The sequence below is a fragment of the Microtus ochrogaster genome, chromosome 10 (assembly GCF_000317375.1).
Source record: "Microtus ochrogaster isolate Prairie Vole_2 chromosome 10, MicOch1.0, whole genome shotgun sequence".
Lineage (NCBI taxonomy): Eukaryota > Metazoa > Chordata > Mammalia > Rodentia > Cricetidae > Microtus > Microtus ochrogaster.
In genome coordinates, this window is record NC_022016.1 from 62730258 (window position 1) to 62740167 (window position 9910).

Genomic DNA, 9910 nt, shown 5'->3' on the forward strand with positions numbered 1-9910 from the left:
ACCCGACTTTACGTCTTGCTTCAGTATTTGCTTCCTCCTGGACCCTCGCTGCCCAGACTGTTCCATTGATGACCCTCAGCTCACTCACGGGCACCTGTGGCTCTTTGCCCTCATCTGCCCAGCCATTTACCCCTCCTCCAATGCAGACCTTAGTACCCAGGATTTACACATGACTTCTAGATTCTGACATCATCTACCAGGAAGCCTGCCTGGACTGAGCACCCCAACTCCAGCCCAGACAAGAGGCCAAGCACCACCCCCACCCCGTGCACTCGCGTGCTAGACTGTGAGTCTGTCTGACTCAGATGTGTGCTCCTGGAAAGACTGGGGCTAGGAATAGACTGAGGAGTTAGGTACAGGGTTGGGGCTACTCCTGGGGCTCTGAACCAGAAGGATGAGCAGCTGGATCTGGGGAACCCTCTCGGTGAGTGCTGGAGTTGTAGCAGGGAGGTCAGAGACCCACCTGTGGTCTCTAACACTGAGGCTGCAGCTGGGTCATTGTTCACCACCATCTAGACAAGGTTAGCCTGGGCTGGGAGTTTTGCCTGTGACGGATCCTGTAGAGGCATCTATCCACACCTGATAATGTTGGGTGGGAGAATGGAAGACCCAGGACTGAACTCACCATCTTGGAATTCTCCCCCCCACCCCCCAGGGACCAGGCTGACCAGAAAATAATGCTGGGTTGGTGGCCGGCAGTGGGTACAGAGTTTGCACATCCTGTCTCTGATGAAAGCCAGGAAAGCCTGAGCTTGTGAACCAAGACAGGGATGGACAGCAGAACAGTGTCTCCTGCCACCATGGGGGCAGGATAGGCAGAACCTAGGCTTTGGAATCTAATAACACAAGACCTGAACCTGGCTTCTTCACTTCCAGCCTTGGGGCTTCAACCCGGGAGTCATTAAACTCACGGGAGTCTCAATTTCCCCCCCTCATAAACTAGTGGCCCATTCTTGTGGGATGATCATTGAGATAAGAGAACCCCGCCTACACCTGGCATGCAGCAGGTGGTGCCTTTCTCCTGCCTAGTACTAGAAGCATACACCAACAGCATGCTTGTGCAGAGCTGGCCCACGAGAGCCACTGTGCACACTTTTTCTTGGTTCTTCAGTCTCTGACTTTACACTGGCAGCTTCACTGGGCTATGATAGGAGGATCTATTCCACACGGCAGCAACAGCTACAAATCAATCAGCCGGCTTTTCCCCCTCCTGGAGAGCTGGTTGTTAAACATTTACCACTGAATGCGCCCCAGAGAGGGTAGCCTTCCATGCCCCCTTCCCAGGATCACAGGACCACAGCAGAGATCATAGAAGTCCACATCCCAGATCACACTCTGTGGGGCCCTCTCTAGTCCTAGTGGGGACAGAATGAAGAGTTGAGACAGTGGTGGAGCTCTCTGGTTAGGCCAAGCAATTTAAAAGGCAAAGTCCATAGCCCCTTTTTAGTCTGAAAAAAAAAATTGCATATAGTTGAAGCATCATGCAGCCCCTTACAGGCAGGAACACCAAACGAGGGGGCAGATCTCTCTTCTTTCCACTCAGCCGTCCCCACCCCTCCACCAAAACTTGGCAGGGTCTGGCTGGAGAAGTAAGATTGGATGAGGTTGAGCTGTTGGGGAATGAAGCTGTGCACAGAGGAGAAATGAGGTTGTACCGGAAGATAAACGAGGTGGTACTGTCAGGGAATGAGGTGGTACTGGGAGGCAAGGTAAGGTGCATTATTAGATAAATGAGGTTGTACTGTCAGGGGGATGGAGTGTACTTGTAGGAGAGATGACGTCCTGCTGGATCGGCTGGGTTGCACCATCGGAGAACACAGCCACACCGCAGGAGGAAGGAGCGTGTCCGACCTGGAGGATAAATGAGGGTGTCCTGCTGGATAAATGAGGGGCCCCATCAGGTGAATGGAGTGCTGTTAGCAAATGAGGTTGTACTTGCTGGATAAATGGGATTGGTGTGCTGGATAAATGGGGTTGTGCTGTCAGATGAATGCATTACTGCTCGTGGGCGAAGGGTGTCCTGGGAATAGATGAGGGTGTCCCGATGGATAGATGAGCTGTCACCACCAGATGGATCAGACCCTATCTGTGTGGGAGGCACCAAGGTCGAGGTCATTCTGACCCCCTGGAGCTTTTGGAGAGTCTTCCAGCCTAGGGGAATGTTGCAGTGGGAGGTCTGGGTGTGAGCCAACTTGGGGCAATCTAGGGGCAGGTGGAGGCCTGGGAGAGCAGCGAGTGCCTGTGAGCCCTTCTTTAACGTGCTGAGAAGCCTGTCCTTCCTTCGCCATGGTGGGCTTGACTTTTCCCACATCCCCGCTATTCCGGGTTTTCCTCCAAATGCAGTTTGGAAAAGTCCCTGTTGTATGCCGGCCAGGGCTGGTTCAATCAGATCCTTCTATGATCCAGGATCCTGTATGTTTGTCTCTCATTCCTTTACTGAACAAACTTTTAAGTGCCTAGTATATGCCAGATACACGGAGTACAGTAAAAACTGGGGTGGGGATAGAAATCACTGCCCTTACAAAAGTTCTATTATAAGGCAATCAGACAGTAAGTGAAACATGGTCAATAAATTACCCAGAGGCTGAGTATCCCTTATCCAAAATGCTTGGCCACAGATCTGTTTCTGATTACAAAATCCCTGTGGATTTCTGGATATTTGTATAGACTTTTAGCATTCCTAAGACACAAATCTGAAAGCTGTAACTTAAAAGTGGGCAGATTTTGGGGCTCGTCAGATACCGGATTTTCAAGTTAGTATTCAGTTCAACGTGCATTCACCCAGAAGGCGATAGCTTTAGAAAAAGCCAGGCTGGGGAAAGGGGACAAAGACATAGCAAGGAAGAGGGACATGTTTTAAGAGAATTGTTGGAGTGGGTCCCAAGTGTAAGGTGCTTGGGATAGAGACGTGAAGAGAGATCTCTGTGAGCATCTGGGGGAAGGGCACGTGGCCTGCCAGGTTGGAGGCAAAGGATGGCGTGTGCAGGGTGACATCTGAGAGGTCACGGAGGCTGTGTGGGCTGTACTTGGCCTTGGTTCACGGAGGCTGTAGGCAGGGAGGGACCTCAGGTGTTTGAGCATCTCTGTGAAGATGCTACAGGGGCGCAAAGGTGGCAGCCATAGCTGTTGAACTGGAGCGTCACAGTACCTCGCCCCAGGGTTGAACCACTTGTGTGTGTTGGAGCTGAAACTGGCATCTGGAGTGCCAGAGCCCATGCACTTGGCCAAATGCCATTCTTGTCAGGCTTCTCTCCCTAGTGGGTGGGCCCCAGTAGGGTATTCACCCAGGCCCAGGTTCTAAGGAAGAATGGGGTAGGCATGAATATAATCTACTGTCCTTTCTTCTGCCCCTACATCATTTCCCTGGGGCTCCAAATCAGGGAGGTCCTATCTTCCCGAAGAGATCGTGCCAAACCTAGACGTACATGTGGGATGTGGGAGGCCCCAGAAGCTGAGCCCAGCCCTGGGCATCAGGGGAACTTGGGCATGCCTGGGCTGTAGCTGTGGTGGTGGGTTGCTAAGCGACTCCAAGAGGGAGCCCTGGTTACTGCTGCCTGGCAGAGGCATCTCCCTCTTCTACCTCCCTCACCACCTCCTTCATGGCCTCTGGCCTCCCAGGAGGCCTTGTGGGCAAACCAGAGTTGTCATCAGTGCTTGCCACTGGCTCTTGGCTGGGAGCTCTGATTGGCACCAGGTGTCTAGGCCCTAAGGAGATAGGCTGGGATGCAGGCTGTGGGCTTCTCTCAGGGGCACAGCTCTGGTGCACATCTGGAACAGAGCTCAGTTTAGCACTCAGGGGCCTAAGTTTCCACCCCACCCCAAGCCCCAGGCCACCTCTCTGGGTAAACCTGAGCAAAGACTGGCACCCCGCTGAGCTCAGCTGCCCCATCCATCTGGCTGGCAGAACCCTTCCATGGGGCCTCATTCATAGAGAGTGAAGGTGCTGAGTGGGCGGGGCTTCCCCATGCTGAGGACTTGAGTGTCTGATGATTCAGATTTACATCAGATTTCATTTAGGAAAAGAGAATCCTATTTTTTGGGGGGGGGGGAGTTGCAGACTTCTAGATGAGACCATTTCACAAACTGTTCGGTGTCAAACTGGAAAACTCCACAGAGCGCAGCTGGCCCAGGTCATCAGTGTGTGTAAAGAGACAGCCCTGGAGCGAAGGATAGACTTCTCCTAGGTCAGACTTTGTGGAGTGGGTAGGAGGAGTTCCAAGCTGGGGTTACAGGTCCTGGGCCACCTTGGATAAACTCTTTTTTTTCCCCTGGGCTCTGAGAGCCATGACATGAGACCAGGGCTTGAACTCCCAGCTCCTGTCTGAGTCCAGGGTGGAGGCAAGGGGAGAAAGCTACAATTCCTCACGGGCCTTTATAAGGTTAAAAAGAATAGGACCGCCGGGCGGTGGTGGCGCACGCCTTTAATCCCAGCACTCGGGTGGCAGAGGCAGGCGGATCTCTGTAGGTTCGAGACCAGCCTGGTTTACAAGAGCTAGTTCCAGGACAGGCTCCAAAACCACAGAGAAACCCTGTCTCGAAAAACAAAAAAAAAAAAAAAGAATAGGACCTTGTTTGAAGCACTTGCAAAGTGCTAAGAAGGAAGCACAGAACTTGTAGACAGTCTTGACCTTGCAGCCCATACCCAGCCTTCCACACGGGCAGCTCCTGGGCATGAGCTGCATGGGAAGATTGAGGAACATGTGAGCACCGGCTAAGAGTCTTTGCAAACCCTCTGACCTTCCCTGGCCTATCGCAGAATGGAATGTCCTCCACAAAGACCAACCTGAAATCATATTTGGCTCTGTGCCAGACAAGCTGCGTGACCTTGGCAACTCACAGTCTCTGAGCCACACCCTCCTTGTTTGGAACTAAGGATCCCAATCCTGACCCTATAGGGTTTGGCATAATGATTACGAGAGATAAGTACTTAGGGATCCCAGGGCCAAATGGACCGGTACTATCTAGGTGCAATTACCTGGCAGTGTTCTTTCTCTCTCCCTCTCAGTACTTGAGCTACATAAAACAGTGTTGCCTGATGAACTTCCATTCCAGAAGGACTCGGAAGGTGGGAGGTGGAGCTTCTGGCAAGACCAATAGTCCTAGGGGAAGAGAGCTGAGGCCTCCTAGGAATTGAACACAGGTGTGGGGGAGGGGCCGGGAGCCAGGTGCATGGGCGGGCCAGGGAAGGGAGTATCTACCTGAGGGAACATCACTCCCTGGGGCTCCAGCTCCCCTCCTCACAGAGCCCCAGGAGAAGCCAGGCAGGGCAAGGCTACCAAGCTCCAGCTGTTGCCTCCCAAATCCATAAAGTGCCAGAGACAGCCAGCTTGGTGGAGCAGAGATGATGGACAGCCAGCCTGGTGGAGCTGGGATGATGGAGATAATAATGGATAGGAAAAAGGATCTCTGGAGACTGGGGGACAGGAGGCAAGAGGAAGAATTCTGGAAGATTAGTGGTTAGGGTGTGCCTAGGTGGGTTAGCAAATTAAGAGCAGGTCCAATGACCTGGGCAGAGCTGGAGTGTTGCCTGGTGTGGGGCTGTGGGCAAATTACATCATGCCTCTGGACCTCTGTCATGTGATAGATGAAAGAGGGTAATTCTGGCCTCCCCGAGTGGTTGATGCCCAGCACAACTGCACTTAAGTCTTGGTGTTCAGGAGATGGTGACCAAGCAGGTCTGTTGAGTCTAGGGGTAAGTACTGACCAGACAGAGGCTTAGGAGCACCTGGAGCGTTCACAAACACCAAACCACACCCATTAGCTCAGGGAATGATCTAATAGCCTTAAGAGATGGTGATGACTACAACATGTATTTCAGAGTAGCTCAGAGACTGATGCATAGCCATGGTTACACAGCCAGGTGGCTAGATAGCCAGGCATCCTGCCCGGTCCTCGGCTACCCAAGCCCATGCTGTCTGCACAACAATCAGTGACTGATCAGGAAGGCCAAGGCTACCGGACAGGGAACCCAGCAGAGATTCTACGCCAGATTTTTGTGGAAGTTGGACTGGTGGAGCTGAGTGTTCACCTCGGAACTCTGGACAAGGCTGTCCAATGCACATGATGACCCCAAGGGCACTCCCGATTGACACAATAGAGATTCAGATGAGGGTATAGGCAGGGTGGCAGAGGTAAAGGCCAGGAGGTACTGAGGGAGAGCAGACAGGCTCTGTGGAGCCTTATTTAAGCAAGCTTCTTTGCGTGTTTGAAGCTGTCTGTAAATGGTGAATGTGTGGGAAATTGTATAACGGTCTCACGAGAAAGGGGCTTTGAGAGCAGAGCTGAGCCGGATGGGTCAGAGGGACAGGCAGCCTCTTGAACATGAATAGCTCTGAGGTCTCCTCGGTCAGTCCTGGGCCTCTGGAGTTTACAGGCACTTAGAGGAATTGGGGGTCAGTTTCCAAAAAGTCTCAGGCTTATAGGCTTTTACCTGTCCAGGGGACACCCCCCCCCCCGCGCGCGCAGCCTGTTCCGCTTTCTCTGGCCAGGCCTTCCCACAAAGGGTTAACAGTCCTCTCTACCTGCAGTTGCATTTTAAAGACACGAAATTAAAGCAGGTAATTTATTCTCCCCACACACGAAAGAGCAATTAGTTCTAAACAGGGCTTAATCAGTCACCGCGAGATTGATTTCTGGAGCCCTGGGTTTTCGGGCTCCTGGCTCCATGCCAGGCTGGGAAGGGAGGGGGGCGGACAAATGAGCCGCGGCGGTGGCATGAGCCCTTACATAATCTACTGGGGGGGGACCTCACAGTCTAGCCAGCCCCTCCAGAGGCTTGGCTGAGTTTGGGAGATGGGGTCCTACTCCCCTGCTGAGGGGTGGCACAGGTTCAGAGTAGAGCTCAAAGTGGGCCATAGCCCTTAAGCCCCAGCCCTGTCCTCTGGCAGTATCTACACGAGTGGGACAGGGCAGGACGAGGACATCTTTGAGGACAGATGTAACGGGTAGATATTCTGGATTTGTCCAACATGGTACTTACACCTGCACTCTCTCTTCTTTTACCCCCCTTTACCCTCCATTAATCCTTCTATTTCCTCCCATCCTCCTCTGACTCCCCCCCGCCCCTTATTTTTTCTTCCCATCTTCCCACCACTTTCCCCTTGATCCCTTTGACTTCCTCACTTTCCTCTTTCTGCCACCCATGCCCCTGTCTCGGACCACAGAACTCCATCCGGCACAACCTGTCGCTGCACACCCGGTTCATCCGTGTACAGAACGAGGGCACTGGTAAAAGTTCGTGGTGGATGCTGAACCCTGAGGGCGGAAAGACTGGCAAGACCCCGCGGCGCCGGGCCGTGTCCATGGACAACGGGGCCAAGTTCCTGCGCATCAAGGGCAAAGCGAGCAAGAAGAAGCAGCTGCACCTGCCGGAGCGGAGCCCAGACGACAGCCCTCCTGGCGCACCGGTTCCAGGGCCCCTATCGGCCTCAGCCAAGTGGGCCACCAGCCCGGCCTCACATGCCAGCGACGACTATGAGGCGTGGGCCGACTTCCGCGGCAGCGGGAGACCCCTGCTCGGGGAGGCGGCCGAGCTGGAGGACGACGAGGCCCTGGAGGCCCTGGCACCGTCCTCGCCACTCATGTACCCGAGTCCCGCAAGCGCGCTGTCGCCAGCTCTGGGTGCGCGCTGCCCGGGCGAGATACCACGTCTGGCCGAGCTGGGAGGCCCGATGGGTCTGCACGGTGGCGGCGTCGCGGGGCTGCCGGACGCCCTGCTGGACGGCGCGCAGGACGCGTACGGGCCGCGGGCACGCGCCGGGACTCCAGCTTACTTCGGCGGCTGCAAGGCTGGCGCCTACGGCGGGGGCGGGGGCTTCGGGCCACCGCCACTGGGTGCGCTGCGCCGTCTGCCTATGCAGACAATCCAGGAGAACAAGCAAGCCAGCTTCGCTCCCGCCGCCACGCCCTTTCGCCCCGGGGCGCTGCCCGCGCTGCTGCCACCGCCACCGCCCGCACCGAGACCCGGCCCGCTGTTGGGCGCGCCCGGGGAGCTGGCGCTGGCTGGCTCGGCCGCCGCTTATCCCGGCAAGGGAGCGGCCCCGTACGCGCCGCCGGCGCCCTCGCGCAGTGCCTTAGCCCACCCCATCAGCCTTATGACGCTGCCCGGCGAGGCGGGCGCCGCAGGTCTGGCCCCACCGGCCCATGCCGCAGCCTTCGGGGGTCCGCCAGGTGGCCTCCTACTGGACGCGCTACCCGGGCCCTATGCAGCTGCTGCAGCCGGGCCGCTGGGTGCAGGACCCGACCGCTTCCCGGCGGACCTGGACCTCGACATGTTCAGCGGAAGCCTCGAGTGTGACGTCGAGTCCATTATCCTCAACGACTTCATGGACAGCGACGAAATGGACTTCAACTTCGACTCAGCCCTGCCTCCGCCGCCCCCTGGCCTGGCCGGGGCGCCGCCCCCTAACCAGAGCTGGGTGCCGGGCTGAGGGCCTCCTTACCCAACTTGGGTGCCCCAGTCCCGTCCCCAAGGGGCCTCTGTCTTCCCATCCCGATCCCCGGGTCCCCACTCCCCCCGACCCAGCTCCACGGGAGGAACCAGGAGGCAATCCCAGCCCAGCTGGAGACATCCCCTCAGAGCTGAGCGCAGAGGGAGGTGGGAGGAAATGGCTGGGACACCTCGCTAATCCTGTTCGAACTCCTAAGACCTCCTGCTGGGGCCGGAAGCCTGGGAGAGGTAGCTGAGGTCCAGCTAGGTGAGAGTGGGAAAGATCCAGGCGGATGGCCCACTGTGAATGCTGATGCCTGAAGCCACCTAGGAAGTGGGGCAGGGGCGATTCTGGATCTTCAGTTCCCATTGCTGGGCCTTTGCAGTTATGTGCCGCATAGCCCACCCAATGCCAATCTGGTTCTCAAATGACACTTTCCCTCACTGGCCATAGGACCACCACACGCAGCCAGCAACCCTCTCGTTCACACCTATCTTGGTCATCCATTCTGCTCAGTCCTCCGGTCCTCAGCTACCCTCTGGTTCAGTGTCTCCCATCTTTGCCGGTCCTGGCATTTCCTCTATCCTGTCAGTAAACCCCACACTCCTGCAGTACTGGTCACAGCCTCTCCAGCAGGCCTCAGTTCCGGATCCAGCCCCCAAATCCGACACCCCTTTTTCCGTGCCAGTTCTGGCCCCTCTCTCCCATATTTATAAGTGTCCGGTCGGGGCGGGCGGTGGGTGCGGTGTCCCCGGTGCGTATCGTAGGCAGTGTACTGTGGCCGTGCCGTCAGCGTGTGCGTGTGCGTGTGTGCCGTGTCGAGGCCGTGTAGAGTGCATTGTACAGCATATTTTCATGAATAAAATTGTTTTAAATATTTTCCGCGCCTTGGGTTAGGGGTGGGGGGTGGTGATGAAAGGGACTTTTAGGGGGTGATGCTTGGGTCCCTGTTGTTGCTGCTGGTGCTTTTTGTCTGGATACATGGCCAGAGATCTACTCAGCTGCACATTGGTTAAGCACCTACTGAGTTCCTGATGCTGGAAATAGTCTTTGTGGGGCTCTGCACCTGTTTTTTTGTGAACACGTGCAAGCAGAACGTTTCCTGCCTGGAGAAATTCCTGAATCAAGCCTTAGGGTTTGGGAGCCTGGCGCAGGTGTTTACTGAGAATCTGCAACTGCCAGCTAACTGTATTAGCCTGAGTTTTATTCCCATTACACAGATGAGAATACAAGGTCAGAGAGAGAAAATAAATTCTCCAAAGGTCAGGAGTGGTTAAAGAAAAAAGCCTTGGGAGTACAGGCTCCTGCAGGATTTAGTCCAGTTTCCTTCCTTTACAGGCTGTGCCCCCTAGGGCAATATGTTAGTTTGTGGCAAAGCCCCAGACAAAACTGACTGATGGGAGGGAGGAGGAGAGGGCTTATGTGGGCTCACACTTGGACAGCGAAGCCCATCATAGCGGAGGAAAGCAAGGCGGCAGGAG

At 55.5% G+C, this 9910-nt stretch overlaps 1 protein-coding gene across 1 annotated transcript in view; it reads left to right on the forward strand.

Annotated features, from left to right (window-relative positions):
* Foxo6 (forkhead box O6) overlaps positions 1-9277 on the forward strand; it is a 20628-nt gene extending 11351 nt beyond the window's left edge. The window contains exon 2 of the mRNA XM_005353327.2: positions 7164-9277. Coding sequence (XP_005353384.1) covers positions 7164-8429 — 1266 coding nt within the window. The 3' untranslated portion in view covers positions 8430-9277. The remainder of the gene's footprint in view (positions 1-7163) is intronic.
* The last annotated feature ends 633 nt before the right edge of the window (positions 9278-9910 follow it).